The sequence below is a fragment of the Panthera onca genome, chromosome C1 (genome assembly GCF_046562875.1).
Source record: "Panthera onca isolate mPanOnc1 chromosome C1, mPanOnc1 haplotype 2, whole genome shotgun sequence".
NCBI classification, from domain to species: Eukaryota; Metazoa; Chordata; class Mammalia; order Carnivora; family Felidae; genus Panthera; species Panthera onca.
Window position 1 is genome coordinate 64,207,406 of NC_138346.1, and position 27,895 is coordinate 64,235,300.

General features: G+C 39.2%; 1 protein-coding gene across 3 annotated transcripts in view; it reads right to left on the bottom strand.

Moving 5' to 3' along the window:
- Positions 1 to 27,895, bottom strand: part of CERS6 (ceramide synthase 6) — a 325,119-nt gene that overhangs the window by 200,963 nt on the left and 96,261 nt on the right. For all 3 annotated transcript variants that reach the window (XM_060624843.3, XM_060624844.3, XM_060624845.3), the window contains exon 3: positions 18,700 to 18,830. In XM_060624843.3, coding sequence (XP_060480826.1) covers positions 18,700 to 18,830 — 131 coding nt within the window. The remainder of the gene's footprint in view (positions 1 to 18,699; positions 18,831 to 27,895) is intronic.

Genomic DNA, 27,895 nt, shown 5'->3' on the forward strand with positions numbered 1-27,895 from the left:
TTTCTAAGAATTATTTTATTTAATTGTTATAAAAATTCTGTCAGGTTTTTAAGATTATTAGCCCTGTTTTACAGATAAGGAAATTCAGGTTTAGAGGGTGAAGTAAAGAGATACTGTCATTAATCCATCAAGGAAAGAGGTCCTAATATCCATCCAGCATCCTGATACAGAACCCAGCATGTAGTAAAGGCTCCCAAAAAAAATGTTTATTGAACTACCTAAGTACTGGGAACACACAGAAATAGGAACACTTAAATTCATGAAGCAAGAAAAACTTTTAGATTTTAGAACACAAGAGGTTTAGCCAAGATTCACGTGAACCCTTCACAATTTAAGATAAAACAATATCGTATTTTGAATCAATCAAATTGAAATGATGCACACAGGTTCAAGTCCTATTTCAGAATTAAATAAGAACGAAAATCAAGTCGGACACATTTCCACAACTAAAATTCATAATGAGAGAGAAAACATTACATGAGAACTGCCACTTCAATGAGTAACAGAAGAAAAACAAGAGTATCCGATCCGCTGAAAGTATACATATGAAGAACAACTTTGGAGGAAACTCTGTATTTGGCTACTTCTTGAAATCTGTATGGACATGTTAACTAGTGCTGCAGGTGCAGACCAGTGCTTCTCATACCTCACAAATCACAGCATGTACCACAGTGCCCACACGTTGAGAATTTCTTACTGCAAACAGTATCCCAATCTTCAAATCATTGGTTTGGACCTGATGTAATGTAGAAAGCGCGTACACTATTCCCACCCCTCCAGCCCTTCACCTATCCCAGTCCTCAGCCTCCCACCCACAGAGAAGAAAAGGAGACAGAAAAGAAAGATCAGTGACGGCTCTGGATGAAAGCTAGTTGCACCAAATAACCTTATCTAGAGCACCAAATACAGTTCCCCATAAGTAAGGAATTTGCAGGCAAAGTGACTCTCCTAGCACCCAGAACAGTAATAAACACAGGGAAGCTTAATGGTATATGCTTCATCGTAGGAAGTTCTGGCAGAATCCCATTACAAGGAGACCACTTGTTATTCCATGGATATCACCAGACAAATTTGTTCTTTTGAAAGATAAAAGATTCTATAAATAAAATTCAATATTTTATATACTTCAATTTTAATTCTGTCCCCAAATCCATCATAAATGCATTCATAAGATGCTGTTTACATTGGCCAATTCTTAGATTTATTTATCCCAACTTTGGTTTGCTAACCCACAAGTACTTATTACAGTCCAATGACTCAGCCCTGTCCCCAGGGAGAGCTGGATGCTCTGTAGCTCTTTTCTAAATTGTTGTGCCTTTTGCCCTCCTACACTCTGAATGCCAGAGAATAGCAGTTTTTTCCTTTTTACCTTAAATCCCCCAGCACCCAGCCCCAGCCACATAAAGTCCTCTGTAACCATTTGGGAAATTGAAGTGAATTAAGTCATGGGGCCCCATGATTTCTTTCTGGATTTTCTGAGACAATCTTGATTTCTAATATTCAATTGCTCCAAACCATAAAAGCACATTCATGCTTTTCTGACCGCATGTCCTAATTTGTTTTGCTTTTTTAATGTTGAACCTTGATTGCAGAGTGCTGAGTCAATGACATACTACCAGTTATCATGGGTCCCATACCCTGATTTTTTTCTCTGTAAAATACGATGCAGCCGATATAGCTAATGGTGAGGTGATAACGTAGTTTTCTTTCTTTTTTCCTTTGGATGTTTAATTTTTTGCAGGTTTGTATGGGAGGTGAGAAAGAAAAGGGAAGAAGTCATTATGCGGATTCTAAGCACTATATTATCCTCTTCAGAAAACAAGATAAAGGCAGGAAGATGGACTTCACAAGGAACACAGAAGGTGCCTGTTCAAGATCATCTCCATCACATATGTCTAATCAATGAGACTCATGTTCAATGAGCAAGTCTTTTTTCCAACAAAAAAATACAAGGGTTCAAACTGTGCCATACACATTGGTATAACACACTGGCAATAAACACCGATTCCATTCGCCAATGAGCCAAACACTTAGTAAACATGAGATTTTTGTGAATGCAAGCAAAACAAGGACATTTTAGAACAGAAGGTCAGATGGCCTAGATGCGTAGACAGGAAGGTGTAGGAGAAGATGCCCAGGGCCTTCACTTGGCAATAGGGATGCTGCTGCCGGCCAGCTTCCCCTGTCCTATTCACCACTCGTGCTGACTGGAGTTCCCCAAGCCCACCTTGCTCTTCGGGCAAGTTCCATTGCCTGGAGCAGCTTTTGGCACCCTCCTTCTCTTTCTCGACCTGGACACTGTCATCATCCTTAAAAATCCAGCTGTGTCACCTCCTCCAGAAGGCCCTTCCCACCTCCTCCCTCCCACCTTAATCTTCCTACGATTATTTGAAAGACATCAAACTTGAGCTTCTTCTTAATTACACTCAGTCCCTTAGTCCCTACAGGTTCAGTCCAGTCCCTAATCTAAATAATTGATTCATCCCGTAGACATTTACTGGGGTCTTACAAAGCACCGGGCATTGTGCTGACCTGTGGGGATGAAAAGATTTAGAATAAGAAGTGCCAGCAGTCAAGGCGCTGGACAGTTTAATAGCAGAGAGGAACGCAAATAGTGAAAATAACAAGTCTCCAAGTGTAGTGCTCTAGAAGAGAATAACTAAAAGTGCAATTGGTATGCCAAAGAGACAGCAAGAAAATTTAGTTCCAATCTTTCATAAATGGAGGGAGAAAGGAAAGGAAAGGAGACTGCCATATGCAAATAGAACACCAAGTGTCCCTTTCTGTATTTGCTCTGAATGTGATAACATGTTGTGTTCCTGAGCTTTTTCTAACAAGTCCCAGGTTTGGGCGAGCCTGGGTACAAATCCCAGCTGTCACTTTCTAGCCGAGTGGCACTCAATTACTCTACCTCTCCCTGCTTCCGTTTTTTCACGGCTAAGAAGGGCTTGTAACACCTAACATATTACAGAGGGTAGCTGTGAGGATTAATTGCAAAGGCCCCATTATGGTACCCGGAATATAACATAACGTTAGTAAACATCTTTCTCCCTGCCTGGGGTCTATGTCTCCTACCAGCACAGGTGTCCACTAACACCTGCAAGAAAACTAGTTATATAATCATATGTAAGATGAAAATATGCAATTTTATTCCACCTGGGGATAAGTACAGGAGTTATCAGAACGCTGAAGGATGAAGTGATATGTCTAAGACTTGTACACTACCCTTTAATGCCAATTCGGAGGCTAGTGATAACCTATGAATGAAGATGTGTGTGATGCTACACCAATGGTCTCACTCACACCATAAGCTCTGCAGCACAGTTCCATACCCTTCTACGTAGTTGAGCCCTAAGAGCAATATATAACCTCCCATCAGTTGGCAACTGCTGCAAGACAGGAGAGAGGCAAAATACGAAATATTGACCAAATTTTAAAGTGATTTTTCTAAAATACCTTAATTCTCTCAAAGCATGACAGCCCTATACACAATGCCAGCAGCTCAACTTGCATTTAAAATCAAAACAACTGGCCTTAGTTGCTTTTAGGTAAGTTTCCAATCTTGTAGAAGGCTCATTTATGAATTTAAATTTGGGAAGGCCTACAACCTCTAAGACCTTCTTCCCCAAAAGTCACTTGGAATCTGCCCAAATCTTCCAAAAGGGGGGACAGCCGCACCTCCCATTGCTTTGTCCAAGTGCCTACCCTCACTACCACATCCTACACACAAACACTTTCACCCCCTAATTAGTAGGTGCTGTATTCAAATCTCAGGAGTCATGTGCAATGTGCCAAGTTTTAAGACAGTTACAGTCAAATTATAAATGGTCGAGGATTCTATGAAGTCCCCTGTCCACCCTTTGACAAGGGATGTGGCCCCCACAAGCTAATCACAGAAGGGTGAATAGCCAGGAGGAAGCAGAAAGCACCTGCCCCTGTAACAGCAGGAGGTGGGAGGGAGGGAGGCAGGGAGAAGGAAAAGAAGAACAGAAAAAGAGGGCAAGGTGGACTGGACTCCTGAGAGGAAGCAACAAAGCGCTTCCTCTTCAAACAATCTAAAATATGGTTCTCCCGGGGCGCCTGGGTGGCTCAGTTGGTTGAGCATCCGACTTCAGCTCAGGTCACGATCTCACAGTCTGTGAGTTTAAGCCCCATGTCGGGCTCTGTGCTGACAGCTCGGATCCTGGAGCCTACTTCGGCTTCTGTATCTCCCTCTCTCTCTGACCCTCCCCCGTTCATGCCCTTTCTCTCTCTGTCTCAAAAATAAACATTTAAAAAAAATTTGAATATGGTTCTCCTGATGGCATATTAAGATAAAAGACCCAGAAAACCCCACAGCTAGAGCAGTAAGGAAAAGGCTCTAGAAAAGAGCCTCATCACTTAAGTATTACAGGTTATATCTCCCCATCTGAGGTACTGAACTACTTTATTAATATGCAGAATCAATTGCCCCTGTGAGTGCCACCAAGTCAGAAACTGTTGCTTACTCAACTTTGCAACCCCAGCTGAAAGAGAAACAAGCACTAAGAGATGCACATTAAACCCGCACCCTCTCATTTAATCCCCAGAATGACCCTATAAATAGGAGTTATTTCTCCTTTTCAAAAGAGGCACCTGGGACCAAGCAAAGGTAAATTACTCGATTAGGGTTAAATAGCTTGAGCCTGGACATGAACCAGCCACATTTAATTCCCAACCTCAAATTTGTTCAAGATCAACTGCCTCCACAGCCCCTTCACCTGCACATGGGAGGTAACCAATAAATATTACATTTAACAGCAAACTCTTACACCCAGAAGCCATGCCAACCTCCTAAGGCTGAGGGGACTGTCCCGGTCCTCGCAGAGGTGGGTTTACTAAAGCCAGCACCACTGAGCTCCAGGCTTTGTTCCTCTCTCCCCCCTGGCAGAGGCAAGCTGCGCCTTCCTCAGAATCACCTGGGCAAATTTTAAATCTCTGTGGTTCAAAGATATTCGCTGCGTGTTCTGACATTTCTCGTGCGGTGCTTCAAAAGCCTCGGCTTCTAGCAGCACAGCGGGCATCATTCCCTGCTGAAGTAGGACACCTTTTCTCATCCACTTCTGCCACATCGCTACACAGCAGCAAGCCAAAGGGTCTGACGCTCTGAACTCGGATGAATTTTGCATCTTTTTCTCGTGTGTAAGTAAAGCCCAAGCTGACGGTCCTGTGAATCCACATGATTCTGCCTTCTTGGAGTTCCATGGAATAAAAGAGCTTCATTCTAAATTAAGAACCTATTCTCCTTGCACCTTCTTGAAGCTCTCCTCCTAAAACAACAAACACTGGAGCTGCCTCTGCCGAATAACATGCCTACAGCTCTTGCATTGCATGGTTATGACAGATTACTAGCTATTTGCTCCTGCTCTCATTACACCAACTTGACAAACAACAGACAACACGATGGTGTTGATGGTAGCTAGCATTCACCCCCTTGTGCACAAGATGCCATTCCAAACACTTCATAGGTTAAGGCCTGTAGTCTTCCCAAGGACCCTATGAGTTGGGCACGGATAACATGCCTGTTTCACAAATGAAGTAACTGAAGCTTAGGGTGGCCAAACGGCTCTCCCAAATATCCCACAGATTTTTCTGAGGTAACATTTGAAGTCAGACTGCCCGGCTCCAGAGCTCACCCACTGCACCCCTACCCTGTGCTATCACAGCAAGGCTGTAAGCCTGGTACTGATATGTTCCACTGTTTCGTAAGCATAATACAAATTTCTTACTGGCGTCTGTGTGATCTTATCTGCCAGAAACACTAGGTGAATGCAGAAATGTGCTCAGTGGACCCGAGCAGTGTCGGAATACACAAAACACACACCTACGGGCACACATACCCCTCTCAAACATCTCCGAGTTACCTCAGTCCACATTATGGGCCACATCCACCTGCTGTCATAACTTTCTCTCAAATTTCAGATCATCCTCCTTCTACCACTTCATAGTAATTTACAAACTATAAACTTCCAACGCTCTTACAGGTGGAACTGCGTCCTCCCAAAGTTCCTACGCTGAAGCTCTAACACCCAACGCGACTATATTTGAAAATATGGCTCGTATGGAGGCAATTCAGGTTAAGTGAGGCTGTAAGAGTGGGGTCCTATTCCAACATGGATGGTGTCCTAAAAGAAGAGGAAGGGACACCGAGAATAAACATGCACAGAGGAAAGACCATGTGAGAACACAGGAAGAAGGTGGCCATATGCAAGCCAAGGAATGAAGCCTCAGGAGAAACCACCCCTAAGACACTTTGATCCTGGGCTGCCAACCTCTAGCACTGTGAGAGATATACTTCTGTTGTGTAAGGCGCCCAGTATGTGGTATTTTATTATGGCAGCTCACCCAATACTTACCAACCCCAACTTCCAAGCAACCTTGAGGTCTTTTTCAAGGTAAAATACCATATGTATTATAGTCCTTATGTATTTCTTAACCACTTCACATGTATAAAACTGTGCTGTTTTTATTATTCCTATCTTTTTTTAAATGTCCCTGATGCAGTTTTTGAGTGTTGTGCCCTGACTCACTTTTCTCATAAGCCCCGTGTTGTGTTGTGTTGTTGTGTAATTCTGCACAGTGTGGCAATTTTTAGGAATGTGTGTACCATGTTACAGTGCAACTGACTGTACTACCACTAAGGGAATCACGACTTATGGATCCTAAAACATAATGTTCCTATAGCCTTCTTTAGGCACTTTGTTGAGGCAAGTTCTATAAAGATATCCCGAGAAGGGCAGGCACCACTCTTAGATACACAGCATGTATGTGTATCTGTGTGAACACATGTACAGAATATAATCCTGTGTAAGTAGTAAAAGTTAAAGTATTTATTTAGAATGTTTATTCCCCAAACTTTACAAACATCATGTGTACTTTTATATATCCTCTATAATCAAAGTTGATTATAATGATTTCATGATTTGGTTCTAAATCAGAAATAACTTTTGGGTCTTCTGGGTGGCTTGGTCAGTTAAGCATCTGACTTTATTTCAGCTCAGGTCATGATCTCATGGTCTATGAGTTTGAACCCTATGTCGGGCTCCAGACTGACAGTATAGAGCCTGCTTAGGATTCTCTCTCTCTCCCTCTGTCCCTCCCCCACTCATGCTTTCTCTCTCCCAAAATACATAAATAAACTTAAAAAAGAAATAACTTTTGAAACAGATTAAACAATAAAGATATGGCATATAGATTCAAAAATGGCAGACAAGAATTAAATAAGAATATTAGACCTTAATAAATTCAATGATTCCTCTGTATATTCTGTCCTTTTCATCTCTATCCAACTCCATATTGAATAAAATTCTTGGAAAAACTATCTACAGAGTCTTGAGAAATTTAGGGTTTAAAGAAAACTGACCAGCACTACTTAATATACAGGCACACTGACCAAAGTTTGGCCTGATACTTTTAGCAAAAATCTGCTTTCTTAATTAGCCAGTACACATAAATTAGAGGCCCAGCCATATGCCATCAAGGACTGTGGGAGGCCTAATCTACATGGAAAACCTGAGTTCACATGCCACAGATGGAAGGTTGGGAGTAGAAGGAAGGAAAAGCTTTCAAAAGCTTACCCAAGGCAAAAGAGCAGACTGTCTATGATACAGTTCATTAATCTTCAGAATTTTTGTAGTGGAAGTGATACTGTCTTCTGACTACTAACAACTTCAAAGAGGGCCTGATTGAGTTAAATGAAACTACAGAGCATCAAGGCACCATGTGCCAAGAATATTAAATGGGCATACTAATTACAGAACTGTTCTAATGATTCTATTATACGGCAAAACTGAGCAATGGATGACTGTGCCTTGTGCTATAAGACCACGTTCTCTTTCCTGAAACTCTGAAAGAACTGCTAATAGTACTATAATCTGAAAGAAGGGTTTAGTAAACTACAGCTTGCTTGCCAAGTCCAGTCCACCATCTGTTTTTGTACAACCCATGAGTTAATAACAGTTGTTTTTTTTTAATTTTTTTTTACATTTATTCATTTTTGAGAGACAGAGAGAGCACAAGGAGGGGAGGGACAGAGAGAGAGGGAGACATAGAATGAGAAGCAGGCTCCAGGCTCTGAGCTGTCAGCACAGAGCCCAACGCGGGGCTCGAACTCATGAGCTGTGAGATCATGACCTGAGCCGAAGTCAGACGCCTAACCGACTGAGCCACCCAGGCGCCCCAATAACAGTTTTTAAGGGGTGCCTGAGTGGCTCAGTTGGTTGAGCATCCAGCTATTGATTTTGGCTCAAGTCATCTCACAGTTAGTGAGTTTCAGCCCCATATCAGGTTCTGCACTGACAGTGCAGGCCTGCTTGGGAATATCTCTCTCTCCCTCTCTCTGCCCCTCCTTTGCTCATGTGCTCCCTTTCTCTCTCTCCCTCTCCCTCTCCCACTCTCTCTGTCTCAAAAATAAGTAAGTAAACTTAAAAAAAGTTTTTAGAAAAAGCAGAGGAGAGAATAGGTGATATAGAAGATAAAACTATGCAAAATACTGAAGCTGAAAAAAACAGGGAGAGGAAATTATTACAGTTCAAGGGGAGACTTAGAGAACTTATGATTCCATAAAATGAAACTATATCCATATCATAGGAGTACCAAAAGAAGAAAAGGAAAAAGGGACAAAAGATTTATTTGAACAACTTACAGCTCAGAACTTCCCTAATCCGGGGAAGGAAACAGGCATTCAAGTCCAAGAGGCACAGAGAACTACCCTCAAAATCAACAAAAATAGGTCAAACACCATGACACACCACAGTGAAACTTGGAAAACACAAAGATAAAGAGAAAATTCTGAAAGTAGCTAGAGACAAAAGGTCCTTAACTTACAACGGTAGACACACAAGGTTAGTAGCAGATCTGTCCCCTAAAACTTGGCAGGCCAGAGGGGAGTGGCAGGAAATATTCAACGTCCTGAATGGGAAAAAGACACAGCCTTTATCCAGCAAGGTTGTCATCCAGAATAGAAGAAGAGATAGTTTCCCAGACAAACAAAACCTAAAGGAGTTCGTGACCACTAAACCAGCCCTGCAACAAATTCTAATGGGGACTCTCTGGGTGGAGGGGGGAAAAAAAAAGAAAAAGAAGACCAAAGCAACAAAGACTACAAAGTACTACAAAACATCTACTGGGAACACCAACACTACAGGTAATACATGGCACAAAATTCATATATTTCAATAATTATTCTAAATGTAAATGGACTAAATGTTCCAATCAAAACACAGGGCACCAAGATGAATAAAAAAAAATTCATCTAGATGCTGCCTACAAGAGACTCATTTTTGACCTAAAGACATCTGCAGATTGAACTTTAGGGGATGGAGAATCATCTATTATGCTAATGGACTTCAAAAGAAAGCCAAAATAGCCATACTTATATCAGACAAACTAGATTTTAAACCAAAGACTGTAACAAGAGATGAAGAAGGGCATTACATCATAATTAAGAGGACTGACTACCCACCAAGAAGATCTAACAATTGTAAATATTTATGCCCCCAATGTGGGGCACCCAAATATATAAATCAATTAATAACAGAATAAAGAAACTCACTGATAATAATACCATAATAATAGGGGACCTTAATACTCCACTTACAATGGACAGATCATCTAAGCAGAAAACCAGCAAGAAAACAATGGCTTTTAAAACATATGGGACCAGATGGACTTAATAGATATATTCGGAACATTTCATCCTAAAGCAGAAGAATACACATTCGTCTTGAGTGCACATAGAACATTCTCCAGATTATATGACATACTGGGTCACAAATCAGCCCTCAATAGGTACAAAAAGATCGAGATTATACCAATCATATTTTCAAATCACAATGCTAAGAAACATAAAATCAACCACAAGAAAAAATTTGGAAACCCCTTAAACCTCCTCATGGAGGTTAAAGAACATCCAACTAAAGAATGAATGAACTAGAAAATTAAAGAAGAGATTTTTAAAAATATATGGAAGCAAATGAAAATGAAAACACAACAGTCCAAGCCCTATGGAATGTAGCAAAGGCAGTCCTAAGAGGAAAATACGTTGCAATTCAGGCTTGTCTCAAGAACAAAGAAAAGCCCCAAATTCACAGCCTAACCTTACACCTAAAGGAGCCAGAAAAGGAGCACCAAATAAAGCCTATAGCCAGTAGAAGAAGGGATATAATAAAGATTAGAGCAGATTATTATTAAATAATAACAAAATAACAGAACAGATCAATGACACTAAATGCTGGTTCTTTGAAAGAATAAACAAAATTGATAAACCCCTAGCAGAACTTATCAAACAAAAAAGATAGAGGACCCACATCGATAAAAACACAAATGAAAGAGGAGAGAATACAACCAACACTGCAGAAATACAGTTATAAGAGAATACTATGAAAAATTATATGCCAACAAACTGGGCAATCTGGGAAGAAATAGACAAATTCCTAGAAACATAAACTACCAAAACTGAAACAAGAAGAACTAGAAAATTTGAACAGACCCACATAGCCAGCAAATAAATTTGGATCAATTATCAAAAATCTCCCAACAAACAAAAGTCCTGGGCCAGATGGCTTCCCAGGGGAATTCTACCAGACATTTAGAGATAACACCTATCGTTCCCAAAATGTTCCAAAAAACAGAAATGGAAGGAAATCTTCCAGATTCATTCTATGAAGTTAGCATCACCTTGATTCCAGACAGAGACCCCACTAAAAAGAATTATAGGCCAAAAAAAAAAAAAAAAAAAAAAAAAAAAAAAAACGTTGAAAAAAGAATTATAGGCCAATATCCTTTATGAACCTGGATACAAAAATTCTCAACAAGATTCTAGCAAAATGAATTCAACAGTACATTACAAGAATTATTCACTATGATCAAGTGGGATTTATTCCTGGGCTGCAGGGCTGGTTCAATATTCACAAATCAATCAATGTAATACACCACATTAATAAAAGAAAAGGTAAGAACCATATGACTCTCTTAACAGGTACAGAAGAAGCTTCTGACAAAACACAGCATCCATTTTTAATAAAACCCCTCAACAAAGTAGGTACAGATAGAACATACCTCAACATCATAAAAGCTATATATGAAAGACCTACAGCTAATATCCTCAATGGGGAAAAACTGAGAGCTTTCCCCCTAAGGTCAGGAACACGACAGGGATGTCCATTCTCACCACTGTGCTCAACATAGTACTGGAAATCCTAGCCTCAGCCCTCAGACAACAAAAACAAATGAAAGGCATAGAAATCAGCAAGGAAGAAGTCAAACTTTCACTATTTGCAGATGGCATGATATTCTATAATTCAACCCAAAAGACTGCTAGAACTGATACATGAATTCAGCAAAGTTGCAGAATATAAAATCAACGTACAGAAATCAGTTCCATTTCTATATACCAATAATGGAGCAGCAGAAAGAGAAATCAAGGAATCAATCCCATTTACAATTGCACCAAAAACCGTAAGATACCTAGGAATAAACCTAACCAAAGAGATAAGAGATCTATACACTGAAAACTATAGAAAGCTTATGAAAGAAATTGAAGAAGACACAAAGAAATGGAGAAACATTCCATGTTCATGGATTGGAAGAACAAATATTGTTAAAATATGTAAAATACCCAAAGCAGTCTACATATTCAACGCAATTCCTATCAAAATAACACCAGCATTCTTCACAGAGCTACAACAAACAATTCTAAAATCTGTATGGAACCAGAAAACCTGAATAGCCAAAGTAATGTTGAAAAAGAAAACCAAAGCTAGAGACATCCCAATTCCAGACTTCAAGCTGTATTACAAGGCTATAACCATTAAGACAGTATGGTACTGGCACAAAAATAGACACATAGATCAATGGAACAGAATAGAGAACCCAGAAATGGACTCAAAAATGTATGACCAACTAATCTTCAACAAACCAGGAAAGAATATCCAATGAAAAAAAAGACGGTCTCTTAGCAAATGGTGCTAGAAAACTGTACAGCGACATGCAGAAAAATAAAACTGGACCACTTTCTTACGCCATACACAAAAATAAATTCAAAATGGATGAAAGACCTAAATGTGAGATAGGAAACCATCAAGATCCTACAGGAGAAAACTGGCAGCAACCTCCTTGACCTCAGCCACAGCAACTTCTTACTCAACACATCTCCAAAGGCAAGGGAAATAAAAGCAAAAATAAACCATTGGGGCTGCATCAAGATAAAAAGCTTCTGCACAGCAAAGGAAACAATCAGCAAAACTAAAAGGAAGCCTACAGGATGCGAGAAGATATTTGCAAATGATGTATCAGATAAAGGGTTAATATCCAAAATCTTTAAAGAACTTATCAAACTCAACACCCAAAAAATAAATAATCCAGTGAAGGAATGGGCAGAAGACACGAATAGACACTTTTCCCAAGAAGACATCCAGATGGCTAACAAACACATGAAAAGATGCTCAATATCACTTATCATCAGGGAAACACAAATCAAAACCACATTGAGATACCACCTCACACCTGTCAGAATGGCTAAAATTAACAACACAGGAAACAAAAGATGTTGGTAAGGATGCAGAAAAAGGGGAACCCTTTTGCACTGCTGGTGAGAATGCAAACTGGTGCAGCCACTCTGGAAAACAGTATGGAGGTTCCTCAAAAATTAAAAATAGAGGGGTGCCTGGGTGGCTCAGTTGGTTAAGGGTCCAACTCCTGATGTCGGCTCAGGTCATGATCTCACAGTTCATGAGTTCAAGCCCTGCGTCAGGCTCTGCACAGACAGTGCAGAGTCTGCTTGGGATTCTCTCTCTCCCCCTCTCTCTGCCCTTCTCCTGCTCATGCTAACTGTCTCTGTCTGTCTGTCTCTCTCTCTCATATAAATAAATACAACTTTTTAAAACATTAAAAATAGAACTACCATATGATGCAGGAATTGCACTAGGAATTTATCCAAAGGATGCAAAAATGCTGATTTGAAGGGGTACGTGCACCCCAATGTTTATAGCTATATTGGCTATATCAACAACAGCCAAATTATGGAAAAAGCCCAATATCCACTGACTGATGAATGGGTAAAGAAGATGTGATATATATATATATATATATATATATATATATATATATATATACATACACATATATATACATATATATATCACATCTTCTATATATATATATATATCACATCTATATATATACATATATATGTATATGTGTGTGTATATATACATACATATATATGTATATGTATGTATATATATATACATATATATGTATATGTGTGTGTGTGTGTATATATATATATATATATATATATATATATATGTATACACATACATACCATGGAATACTACTCAACGATCAAAAAGAACAAAATCTTGCCATTTGTAACAACGTGGATGGAACTAGAGTGTATTATGCTCAGAAAGACAAACGTATAATTTCACTCATATGTGGAATTTAAGAAACACAACAGGTGAACATAGGGAAAGGGAAGTAAAAGTAACATAAAAACAGAGAGGGAGGCAAACCATAAGAGGCTCTTAAAGACAGAGAACAAACTGAGGGTTGCTGGAGGAGAGATGGGTGGGCTAAATGGGTTATGGGCATCAAGGAGGGCACTTGTTGGGATGAACACTGGGTGTTACATGTGAGTGATGAATCACTGGGTTCTATCCCTGAAACCAATACTACACTGTATGTTAACTAACTTGAATTTAAATTAAAAAAAAAACTGCATTAAAACAAACAAAGCACCACATCAGTCTTCAGGAGAACTTTGGTAGTAAATAACGCTCAAGTCATGATCTATTTGTGAAAATAATCAAAATGGAATTTTCTCTTAGGCAAAATTTTGTTCTTCACCACAGTGTGCAATATATGGAAGATTCTAAAGCAGTTTACAAATACTTGGTTGTGGTTTTTTTGTAAATAGGTGACTGTGTTATGACAACTTGATGAATATGTTCACATTTCCTCAGATCAAAGACTGATCTGAAATAAAGGGATATCTGACTCAGCTTGTTCCCTGTGTTGCCCTGTTCTCTTTTTTCCCTCAATTATTAGGTTCCACTTTCTTATTGTGGTCACAAGACAGCATTGCGAACTTGTTCAAGTAAAAAGATAGCAAAATCTGTGACCGAGTGGTAGCAGGAGGGTGATTTTGTAAACCACTCCTTTCTCATTGCTGACTTATCCTTAGTTCAATGAAATCACAAATTAAGATCATAGAGCTTTCTTTGCAGAAATAAAGTCACAGCTTCAAAAAGTTCCCAGATTTTGGCCTGCTTGCATCCAAGTATGGTAGCATCTGGGGGTAGTTTTAATCAACCTCAACTCTAAAATGAAATCCCTAAAGAAAAGACAATCGTGGGTCCTCAACTTACAACAAGGTTCCACCTGAGCAAACCTCAATCCACATAAATCAGAACTAATCTGTGAAATGTAATACTCCTTGCCCTACATCTTCATACTATCATATGGGAGATCTACCTGTCAGTATGAAGTCATTTGGAGACTGCTTAAATGAAAGCCATATATAATATTTATTCCCAGGCATGTGCTATTAAATATACTGCACAATATTTAAAAATGATGAACACTGATAGTGCACAAACGAGAGGGAAGCCATTTATTCTGAAAACACATCTCTGCCTCTTCCTGTTTCATGCTGCAGATATTTTTTTTATTGCCAATATTCTTTACTTTCCTATTATCCTGATGCAACTGTGGGAGGGGAGAGGTAAAACTTCAGTCACTGCAAAGCATGATCCCTCAGCTAAATGACTCCCATTTAGCAAGAGTTCCTCCGAAAATGTATCACAGGATATCTCATTTTTATAAATTCTTTACTTCCTCTTGAAAATCTCTATTTCAGTCGCCAATAAAGATTTAAACCCTTCGGGAAGAAATATTCATGAAAACTATCACAGCTGCGAATGACTGACATCAAGCATGAAGGAAAGAAATTCATGTCAATGTTTCAACACATTACTTGTTGAACAACTTCTACTCAGCTCATCTGCATGAAACAGGTATGCCAGAAGTCGGACATGCCAGCAGATGGTTACCAGCGTGGTTTGGCATGCATACTGCTGCCATTCCCCACCGCTGCAAGATGAAACACAATTCCCGCGAAAGGACTCTGTATTTTCTAAAATAGTAATTTAGATAGAACAGAAAAACTATAGAAACTTTACATTTCGGCCCTAAACCTTCAGGTCCCAAACCTGTGTTGGCTTGCTTGCTAATTTGATTTTTAGTATTTTGGAACAGCAGTCATCTCTTTTCAGAGATTAGTGCTTCTTAACCATGGATATGTGCCGTAAGTACTCAGGGCATTTCTTTCAAGATATCCATGTCCAGACCTCACCTAGGATGCCACACTGATTCAGACATCCTGGGGTGGGGGGCTGGGTATGTGTATTTACAAAAGCTCATCAGGTGATTATGCAGTGCACCCTTGGTTAGGAACAATTATTCCAGATCATTTTTTATATTGATGAGCAATAACTATAGCATACATTCGTGCATACAGTGACCAATATAATTCTGCTTTATTTGCCTCGCATTAGCTAAATGTTCCCCTTTGCCAGCCCATTCCTTCCTCTAATCTCTTTGAGATACAGTCTTGGAGCTTTCCAGAGTTTGATAATTTTCCTAGACAAATTTTAGGCTAAGTCAGTGTATAAAAGGCACTTTCCATTTGGGGAGGCAGCGTGCCAACTTAGATCAGTAAATCCTTCCAAAAAAATGCCACTTTAACTTACAGTCATTTAACCAATATTTATTCAGCAGTATATATGTGGTGATAAAGACTAAGAATGCAAGAAAAACAAGATGTGGTTCTCGTGCCCTCAAGGAGCAAGCATTATATACTGAGGGTAAAAATATACGGACAAGTTAAGTTAAATCACCACATAAGAAAGCATGTGATTCAATATTAAATTACTAGCACTTATAGTGAGGACTCTAAAATTCCAAAAAAGTCATGCTCATTCCAGACACTCAACAGTCATGCCACATTTCTGAGAGGGCCTCGGGTTTGAAGAATGGGTAGGGGATATATGGGCAGGGCAGAGGAACATAGGTGTCCATGCCAGGAGCACAGCATAAACCATGGCAGGAATTGAACAAAGTATGGACAGTGAAAAGACAACCTTCTGGAAGGAAGGGGTCATTTGGGTGACTGATACCAAACACATGAAAATCAGAGTCTAGCTAACAGGCTAAGTAGCCTAATAATTTATCCAACAGTTGCAAAAAATATCAGGGTTTAAAGGCAGGAGAACATGGAAATAGTAGCATGTTCGGAATTTTTTTGTAGCAAAATATCTATGAGTGTGACATAAATAAGAAGGATAGCTATGAGAGCAATTAAGATCTGGGCCACAGCAGCGGCTTTACGAAGAACTAACGGAACCCAGCAAATGACTGGTTTGAGCTTCTAGCCTATAACGGAATGGAGGCATGCAAACAACAGGTGAAGGGAAGTCAGCGATGAAAGCAAGTCAGAGTTGCCAGCTGGGAGACAGCAGAACGATGCCTTGTCATTGGACACATGACTTTGGAAGAGGATGGCGAGAGAAAATTACTTCTGCACAGAGGATGGAAGGTAGAGTGGGGAAAATAAGAGGTTGAAGACTGACTCTGGAGAAGCTCACTCAAGAAAATGGAAAAATGCAGAATAAGTCACACAAACAGTTGCTCTTGGAAAGACCAGAGAATCTAGTGGCAATCCAGAGGTTAAGGAAGAAGAGAGTTTCAGAACAAAGTTCATCAGCACAGTCCTCTGCAACAGAGAAGTCAAAGGCCACCAGTACTGTCTCAGTTCTAATCCCAATAGCCCTGCCACGTGCCCTAGCCCACAGCTGATCTTTCTCCTCTAATCTTTACTTACTGATGGTCCATGCCAATTGTTTCGTGCACACGTCTATCTGCTCATTGTTTAATATCCCTGATGTGCATATACTCAGATATTTGTTATATCTCCTTGACACTAACTATTAAAATAAACCACTTGAGGAAAAAGATCATAATTGATACATTTAGGTACCATCTCTCCCCCCCAGTTGTGCCTTCACATTGCCATGCCTTTATCAATCATTTAGAAATATTTTTAGCTGATTCTAACCGCAGATAAAGGCCAGCTGAATTCAGGGAGAAGACATAGATACTGGCATAGTGTTGAGCTTTGCTCTTCAAAATGTGGTCCATGGACCAGTGGCATCACCTGGGAACTTGTTAAAAATGTACCCTCGGTTGCCATCAGACCGACTCAATGATAATCTGCACTTGAACAACATTCAATGACTGATTCCTATACATACTGGTATGGAAACTGGTGTAGAGTCAGTATAGTAGAGAAAGGACGAGTGTCGAGTTACCAAAGAAGTTAGCTGGAGGAGGGGAAGATGACACGTGAGTTTCAGCATGTGGTCCCGATGCCAAGACTCAGCTTCACCACTACTCAGACCCACAGCCCAAAGAAGGAACACAGGTCCTTCACGTACGTGGTGGGGCCAGGCCAGGAAGCAATTCCAGCTTTTGATCAGGAGCCCAGATGCATAAATCCTTCTTCCATAAACTGCCACTCAGTTCAATTATAGGAAGGGCTTTGCAGATTGTATCTACTCGGTTGTTTTTCCATGTTTTATAAATATTCTGACCTCCTGAAGACCCTGTTTATGCTCCCCATATTTATCCAGCCCTAGGAATTTATGGTTATTATTCTGCCCCTCACTCACTTCTCCCAGAACATCAGGCTTCCCTCTGAGTTTTAGATTGTAATTGCTAAAATACTTTTTCGGCATAATTGAAAGCTAAACCTGAAAATGCAACTTTAACCCCAAACAGAAGGAGCCTGCAACAAAGGGAACAATGACAGCACTATTGTTCAAATGACCAGGTGTCAGGAAAAAAGCTCCCAAAGCACAGAGCTGTTAGACAAAGGCACAGTCACATCCCAAAGGATGAAGACCAAATGCACCAACCAGCTCGAGGCACAGTCCCTTCCCTTTGTTGGAAATGTGCTCAATGCTTCAGTATTTCCTTCTCTAACTTTCCTCTAGGTCAGTGCATTGAGTGTCACTATTTCAAAACAGCACTGTGCTAGTTCTCTATAGGTCTTTTATTATTCTTAACAGCTTTATTGATAATTTACACACCATAAAGTTCGCATTTCAGAAATGGAAGAGACCTTCATTCCACCCCCCACCTTCAAGCAATGCTTCATTAAATTCACCCAAGGAATATAATATAGTTATTTCTTAAATCTCCAGGAATATGGGACATAATCACGACTCTCTGATTATACATCTTAGCATCTCAGCTGTTACCCGTGGAAAGAACATCTTGACAAAGTCTCCTCTATTAAAATTCAAACCATTAAAGTAATAACTTTTAGTGCTCTATTTCAAAGGTGGCTGAATGAAAATACCATCGCAGGCCCCTGAAAATACCATCTGCCAATACCTTGTAGGAACTACATTAGAAAGTGAACTTCAGTTACTGAATCCAAAGCATTAATCACAAATTCTTACAAACTACTATTCCCCCAGTTTTTGAGGACTATTTTTTCCACCAGGTGGCATGCTTTACAGGGGCTGCTGGAGCCTGCACGAAGCCTTTATTTTTAAGTTAGGGACAGGAGGAGTACTTAGGCAGGTTTTGCTTTCAAAAAGAGTAACAGCAACTTACATGCTCTCACAGAACCTCGTCAGCGTGCTTGGCTTCTCCTGGTTGCATCTCTGTCGAAACCAGCGTTGAATGCTGCGAACATCCCAGTCCAGCTGTTTGGAGAGGCCTTCCAATCTCTTTTCATCAGGATGCTATGAAACAAGGCACCAGCAAAATCATTTTCATCTTCACCACAAACACATCTGCCCTTGTCTACATTGATTTTTTTAACCTCTATTTACTACCTGCTACTGAGATTTCTGTATTTACCACGGAGGACGTAGTCCTTCCATTAGTAGCATGAATATAAGTAATCACTCTGGGGGCGCCTGGGTGGCTCAGTTGGTTGGGCATCTGACTTCAGCTCAGGTCATGATCTCGCAGTTCGTGAGTTCAAGCCCCATGATCTCGCAGTTCGTGAGTTCGAGCCCCGCGTCTGGCTGTGTGCTGATGGCTCAGAGCCTGGAGCTTGGTTAGGATTCTGTGTCTCCCTTTCTCTCTGCCCCTCCCCCGCTCACGCTCTGTCTCTGTCTCTCAAAAATGAATAAACGCTAAAAAAATATGTTTAAAAAAATAATCACTCAGGAGAAGAAAAGTTACTCATTACGACACAACAGTGAAAAACGTGAATCTTGCTCTAATGCTTGCACTTTTTTTTTTCAAGTTTATGCGGAGAGAGAGAGAGAGAACACGAGCAGGGGAGGGGCAGAGAGAGAGAGACAGAGAAAATCCCTGCACTAACAGCGCAGAGCCTGATGCAGGGCTCAAATTCACAAACTGCGAGATTGTGACCTAAGCCGAAACCAAGAGTCAGCCACTTAACCAACTGAGCCACCCAGACACTCCTCTAATGCTTGCACTCCTTATCAGCAACGGAAATGAGATGAAAGAGCCAACTGGCTGAGTCAGCTCCATCAGCCTTCAAGGAAAGGAGTTAAGAGGCATCATTCAAATGTCTCACTTTCTCAGGAAAAAAAAATGCTATACCCAATTATCACACATGAGGGTAATGTAGGACAGACAAAAGCACGAAATAATCTCAGAGCTCACTTTAGCCTAAGGTACCAATGCTACTACAAAACAGGTGTTCTCTTTCAACATTTATTTATTTTTGGGACAGAGAGAGACAGAGCATGAACGGGGGAGGGGCAGAGAGAGAGGGAGACACAGAATCGGAAACAGGCTCCAGGCTCTGAGCCATCAGCCCAGAGCCTGACGCGGGGCTCGAACTCACGGACCGCGAGATCGTGACCTGGCTGAAGTCGGACGCTTAACCGACTGCGCCACCCAGGCGCCCCAGGTGTTCTCTTTCTTCCTTGTCTCTCTCTGCTCTGTTTTTCACAAATCCCTCTTCTACCCCTCTTCTTGTTCATTCCTTTTGATCAGATCCCCATCAAAATTTACAACAACTGTGCATTCCTTGAAGACACAAACATGGTGAATGGGGAAGAGACCCAACTTATGCTCCTCATATGATGATACTATTCTGTCTCATTCATTTCTCTAACATTAGGAGGCAACAGACTGGTTCAATTCCTCACTGTAATGACCTCTGAGCCTCAGTTCCCTCACTTGTCAGGGCTATTTATCCACCTAAATGGGACTGTGGTGATGACCAAATGTAAAAAATATGTCTAAGTCAGTAAATGCGTTTCTCCCATTTCCTATCCCTACCCTCTCCTCAATATCTTAAAGAGCATCCTGCCAACAGTTATGTGAATGTGCCCTGCCACACAACAAAACTAAGCTGTGTTCTCTTCCTTTATTTATTCTATCTTTACTGCTAAGGAGCTGTTAATGAACAGAGAAAATAACCAAAAGCAGGGGAGGGGAAGGCAGACTGACCAGCTTCAAATTATAAGGGTAGGATGCACAGATGACACCTTATCAAAACATCTCGAGCAATTTTAGATGACAGATACACAGGAAACACAGTAAGTGGCCTCAGTATCATGACTGAGGTTATAAAATGTGCTGAGTTTGTGTTTGTGAAAGTCATTTGCCAACTTTCAGGAGGTGTGTACTTTCACGTGACTTTATTAGTCATGACACCATCTACACTCTCCTTTCATGTCTGTCTTAATTTAAAAAAACAGGGAAGACAGAAAATTTACATCTTACTCTATACCTTGGCTATACCACTTTCTAGAAGAATTAATTTTTAACTTTAATTTGTTTTCTAAGCTTATTAAATAGGTATAACATTCACATGGTTCACAAACTAAAACTTATCCAAAGTTTCACCTTCCCATTTTATTCCTATGACTCTCCCTCTTCCTACCAGCTAACCAGTTATTAAATCAGCTTCTTCTCCAGAGTTATTTTGTGCAAATATAAGTAAATTGAATATGTATTCATATATGACCTGTGTCACACAAATGTTTGCATACTACATGTATCATTCTGAACTTTGCGTTTTTCACTTTACAATGTATTTTGGAATATCTCCATATTAAAATATAAAGAATGCCTTCCTGGGGCACCTGGGTGGCTCAGTCAGTTAAGCGTCCAACTTTGGCTCAGGTCATGATCTCGCAGTTCGTGGGTGTCAGCCCCGCATCTGGCTCTGTGCTGACAGCTCGGAGCCTGGAGCCTGTTTCAGATTCTGTGTCTCCCTCCCTCTCTGCCCCTCCCCCGTTCATGCTCTGTCTCTCTCAAAAATAAATAAACATTTAAAAAAAAAAAAGAGGGGCACCTGGGTGGCTCAGTCGGTTAAGAGTCCGACTTCAGCTCAGGTCACGATCTTGCGGTCTGTGAGTTCGAGCCCTGCGTCGGGCTCTGGGCTGATGGCTCGGAGCCTGGAGCCTGCTTCCGATTCTGTGTCTCCCTCTCTCTCTGCCCCTCCCCCGTTCATGCTCTGTCTCACTCTGTCTCAAAAATAAATAAACATTAAAAAAAAAAATTAAAAAAAAAAAAGAATGCCCTCTTTCTTTTGTAGAACTGTCAGGATATACTATAATTTACTTATCCACTCTCCTGTTAATGGATGTTTAAGTAGTTTCCAGACTTCCACTAACTATAAACAATGCTGTAATAAATAATCTTATGACAGGTCATTTTATACAGGCATACATACAGAGATAAATTCCTGGAAGTGAACTCTGGAGATCAAAGAACTATGCATTTGCAATTTATTTATATATTAAAAACTCACCCTTGCTAATGATTTTACCAATTTATACTCTCATAAGCAAAAGTGCCCAATTCCCAATGCCTTGTCAATAGAGTATGTTACCAGATTTCTCAATTTTTTCAGTCTGATATATATATATATATATATATAGTCTCAGTGTATCTGTTGAGAGCAGGAGGGGCAGAGGGACAGGGAGAGAGAGAATCTTAAGCAGCCTCCACGCCTAGCGCAGAGACTGACACGGGGCTCAATTTCATGACCATGAGACCATGATCTGAGCCAAAATCAAGTGTCAGATTGCTTAACTGACTCAGCCACCCCCGTGCCCTTGTCTCAGTATATTTTTAATTTGATTTCCTCTTTTTATGAAAGAAGCACCTTTTCACGTTTTAAAAACCATTAACACTTCCTTTTTATGAACAGTCTTTTCATACCTATTGCCCAGTTTTTCTTGATTTGTAGGTATCTTCTTTATTGATTTGTAGAGTTTCTTCATGTATTAACCTGTGTCTGTACCACAGGTTGTATTTTGTACCAGTGTATCTTTGTGTTGTAGAATTTGCTTATGGGGTTTTCTGCTTGTTTGTTTTCTTGAAGTTTTTAAAAAACGTATCTGAACTTACCATTTTTTCCTGCTTTAACTTCTGAATTTGGGGTCATTAATAACAAAAGCCTTTCCTACTCTGAATGTTCAAGAAGTTAATGTAGGGTGAATTGACATCTTTACTCAATTTGTCTTTTGTGTCCTTCAACAGTGTTGGAAAATTTTCCTCACATACCTTGCACATCCTTGTTACATTTATTCCTAGGGATATTATCTTTTCTGGTATTGTTTGTGGTAAGTTTTCACTTGATTCCTTAATTTTCCAAGTGTATAGTCATATAATAACATGTCATCAGAATGTAAGCTCTGCAAACAAAGGAAAATTTCGTCTCTTTTTTCACCAGTACCTAAAATACAGGAAGGATTCAAATTCACGTAACAATAGCTTTACCACCTCCTTTCTAATGTTTATGCCTTTATTTTCTTTCTCTTACCTATTACTAATTCAATGTAAAACTTAGCACTATGTAGAACAATGGTTTCCCATCTCTATCTGTTCCAGACTTTAATGGGAATACCAATGTTCCTATTAAGCAACAGGCCAGATTTGGAACTGACATACAAATAGACTTATTGTGTTAAAAAAAAAAAAACACATTTACCCAGTTAGATAAATTTATTTTAATCACAATAATGTTAGATTTCAGCATCCATGGAGATGATCATACCCTTTTTCTCCTTAGATCAATTAATATAGTGTATTACATAGATTGTGTAATGCTGAATTCAGGGAAGACCTTGCATTCCTAGAATAAATCCTCTCTGGTAATGTTAAACAATTCTTTTATTGTGTTGTTAGGTTCTGTTTACTAACTTTTATTTGGGACTTTTCATTGATATTAAGTTCAATTGGTCTCTACTCTTTTTTTTTTTTTTTTGGTTAAATCATTGTCAGACTTCAATGTTAAATTAATGTTTCGCTGCTACATAAAAAAAGAATCTGGATGATTTCCTTAATTTCCTATGCTTTGGTATAGTGTAAAATACCATGCGAATTATCTGCTCTTTAAGAGTGTGTTAGAATTTTTCTTATGAGAGGATCTGAGTCTCATCCTGTTTTGCAGTTTAGCTCTTGATTTTAATCTTTATATACACACATACATATATATAGTTGGTAAATTATATTCCTAGAATGATAACCATTTTACCCAAGTTTTTATATTTTATTTTCCATATTAACAGAAATATATCCTTTTCATTTTCCTCCATTTCTGTGACTGTTGATTATTATGTTGTTAATTATGATGCTGTAATTTGTGCTTTGTTTTTTTGATTGGACTAGCTGACTTTCTGTAAAAAAAAAAATTAAACAGATAAGGTACTTTTGAATTGATTTTCAATTCTATAGTTTTGCTAACACAATTTCTGCATTTATCATTAATTTCTGCTTTCTGCTTGCCTTTGTTCTGTTCTTTTTCTAATGCTTAAGTGTTTAACTTCATATATGTATATATTGCATATACATATATGCATATATGTATATATTTCATCTGAATGTTCATCTGAATGCTGTTTTGGCACAGTACAAATGAGTAGTGTTTTTATCATTACTGCTACCAAATATTCTGAATTTCTATTTTTACCCAAGAGAGCAACAGGTTTTCTGGTTTCTGAGTTCTAGTATTATTAAGTTGTGCCTATTTTTAAAATTTATCTCAGTTTTGTATATATAATAAAGGTCATTTTTGTAGATGTTTAATAGGTTCTTTAAAAGAAAGTATAGTCTGTGCATTGAGAAGACCACCTTCAACTCCATCATGAAGTGTGATGCTGATATCTAGAAGGACTTCTACGCTAACACGGTGCTGTCTGGTGGGACCACCGTGGACTCCGGTATTGCTGACAGGATGCAGTTCTAAATGTACCACTTAGATCTTCCTCATTAATTATGCCTCTTAGAATTTCTATCTTCTGTTTTACATTTTGTTCACTTGATCTGTCATGACTCAGAGGTAAATTAAAATTCCCTGCTATTATTTCTTTTCATTCTTTTTTATTAGTATATAGATACACTGACATTCAACGCATATTAGTCAGAACTATTTTATCTTTATTATGAATTGTACCTTTTGGCAATAAAAAGCCAATTCTTCATTTTACTTAATTCCTTTTTGGTCTGACTTCCACTTTTATGTAAAAACAAAAACCCTACTTATCTGTATTTGTCTATATACCTTTACTCATACTTTTATTTTCAATATTTATATTACTTTATCTGAAGGACCCAAAACTAAAATAGTTAGAGGAGTCAAACCCATTTACACATATTGATATAATTGAATGTTTGTTTATAGTTCCCTCACATTAATCCTGTTATGCTTTCTGGTAAAAAAAAAAAATGACAAACCAAGTATTATTTGTTTTACTTTCCTTCTTTTCTGTGGGTAATTTTTGTTCTAGTGGTTATTCATAATTACAATACTCTTCTATTTGTTTTCAGTCAATAATTCCATATAAGCAGTATTTAAAACTACCATATTTCCTCTTCTTACCCCACCCAATATTAATCAATAATTTTATCATTTTTACAGTTTACTCTTATACTGTTAAATATGTTTGTACTTCTATTACTCAATTTGGCTGCTTAAACTAATTTGCTTTCACTCCCAGCTACTAGAGATTATGCGATTAGTGAATGTATTCTACCTCTCACCTTCTTCTCCCCACCCCCATTACTGTTAGTTGTATCACTTCTATGTGAACGCATATGAACGTTTACATTCTGTTCTGTCATCCTGATCCTCACATTTCTTTCTCTCTTTCAACAGTTGAAATGTATTCAAAACTTACCAACACTCCAGTAACCTCTTGATCGGCTAAAATTAATGATTATAATACTTTCTTCAAAAAGGACTCATGAGAACAATTCCTTCATATTTTTGCATGTTGAAATCTGTTTGTTTTTAACTTTTACAGCGTAAAACCAATTTGCCTAAATATAAAATTCTTAGTTCACATTTTCCTTGAAAATGTTGGAAATGTTGCTATAAAGAAGACTAAAGTCATGGTGATATTTTTTTGCTAGTTAAGTGATTTGATTTTTGGCTTGGCTTCTCAAAGAATTCTTTCTTTTATTTTTCAAGTCCAATAATTTAACCTTCTTGGGTCAATTTTTACTGCATTTTCATTAACATATTAAAACAAATCCTCACTTATTTTAGGAAAATTTTCTTGAATTATATCTTTCAATATTTATTTTATTTTGCTTTTCCTTACGGGACTCTGATAATACAGATGCTGGATCTGCTCAATCTAAACATCTAATTATTTTTAGCGCTTTTTGTCTCATTTAACAGTTTTCTATCTCCCATGTTCCTTGCTGAGTTTTCTGAAGTGTCTTGTGTTCCCTGTATTCTTTCCAATTTTGTCTTCATTTCTGTGATAGTTTTCTTTTATTTTTATTTTTTATTTTTTAAAGTTTATTTATTCATTTTAAGAAAGAGAAAGTGCACCTGGGGGAGAGGCAGTGAGAGAAAGGTAAAGAGAGAGAAGCCCAAGCACTGATAGTGCAGAGCCCTATGCAGGGCTCGAACTCCCAAACAGTGAGGTCATAATCTGAGCTGAAGTTGGACACGTACTTGACTGAGCCACCCAGGTGCCCCTATATGATAGTTTTAGTATGTTTTCCTGAAGCTACCAGCTCACAATGCATCCCTTTTCCTGTTGACCAACTATTTTCTTTTTTTAGGTCTTACATTTCTTTTTTTGTGGTTTTCCTTCACAGAGTTATTGTTTATATATATATTTTTTAGTTTATGGTAAAATATTTAATTACAATTTTCATTTGCCTTGTGGCCTCATTTTTCCACTAACAATTTTTGTTAATAAGCACTGCTACACATTCTTTTCCTTGTCTTCGATGTTGTGTGTGTTCCTTCTTTATTACTCATCATTGAGTCCATCAGAGTTTTTTGACCAGCTCCTGGGAGTACGCAGAGCAGGGAGAATGCTCGTGCAGTTCAGCCACCACCAAGGGAGACCATCTCCTGAAAATGTGCCATCCACACTGTCGTCTGTGAACTTCTTCCAGTTCTCTGAATTAAACTGAGTTCAGGAGGACAACCGCCAGCCTTGCTCACCAGTTTCTGTATCTAATGTTGCAAACACTGGTTAGAGCTTTTGTCTCCCTCACATTCAGAAGCTGTCTCTTTTGCTGGCTTTCCTGAGAGCTACCCCCACTCCATGCTCTTCACTTCCTCTTGCTTGGCTTCTGCCCAACCCACCAACTGTTTTTTTTGTTAGCCTTAATACATATTTTGAAATTTAGAGATATGTATCTACTAGTTTGCCAAAAATAGAGTTTGGGAGATTCTCCTTCTTCTTTGTGTGCATTTTTTTAATTGTTTTGCATTTTTAATTGTTCTCCTTAGTTTTTTCCTTTTTTAAGATTTCCAAGGAAAGAAATGAACAATGCTGACATATATACACATTTTTATACAGAAATACCTAGGCTGACCTTAATATTCATAACCAATACTGGGAGGAAAAAGGAAAGAAAGAGACAGACATAAGAGGAGCATAAGGGAGAACAAATTATACGAAATTTGCCTATAATTTTTAAGATATAGAGTAACATACCAAAAGTGGATGATGGTATGATTTCTCTGTGTCATAAAACCTGGTTTCACAGCTGACATATATATTTTTTTCCTCAGTGGCTCAAGAATTGATAGGATTAGAAAAGTAAGGCTGTTAGGATTATAGATATGTGCCAATAGTATGGCAGGAGACCCCAAACATAAATAAATAAATATAAATAAACAACTATGCACATGTACATTTGTTTCTACCAGATATACAGAGAGACAAACAGATGTTACCTATTTATCAGATAATTACATAGAGGAGAACTACACAGCGCATGTACCAGTGCGGTCACACAGGGATCCACAATTCAGAAAGGCTCGTGCTTGGGGTTTCAAGTTCTATGGCAGCTATCTTGAAATTCTTAATAATTTTGTTATGGAAGTTGTATTTTGTATATGAAGACCAATGAGACAGAGAAACACGTGTTAGGGCTCAGAGTCTTGGCTCACACACAGTCCCACCACTTCCCCCAACTAGTTCTGGGGAACTTAGTTCTCTGTCCCCTGGCTCCCCAGACCTCCTACTCCTTCCCGCTTCTGCCCAGTGACTACTGCTGCCCCAGGGGCAAGCATGAAAAGGGCTGGAATTGGGTATGTATACCTGCGGTGTCTCAGCATGGGACATGGGGGTAGCTGCCTGCACCCCAGGGTGGCAGTGCCCTGATGCATTTGGTAGGTGACTCAGTGGGGACGATACACTTGCTCACCCCAATCCAGCTGCCAAGTGTGTCCTGCTCTAGAGACTGCAATACACTTGGGAGTCACCAGTCCCCTGGGGGTTGGGGCAGTAGGCCCATCAAAAAGGGTGAAGCCGGTCTCAACTTCTCTACCTCTGGCCAGAGAGGGGCAGGCACATCGGCCCAGTCTGGACACAGCTAATGGGCTGTGTGTTCA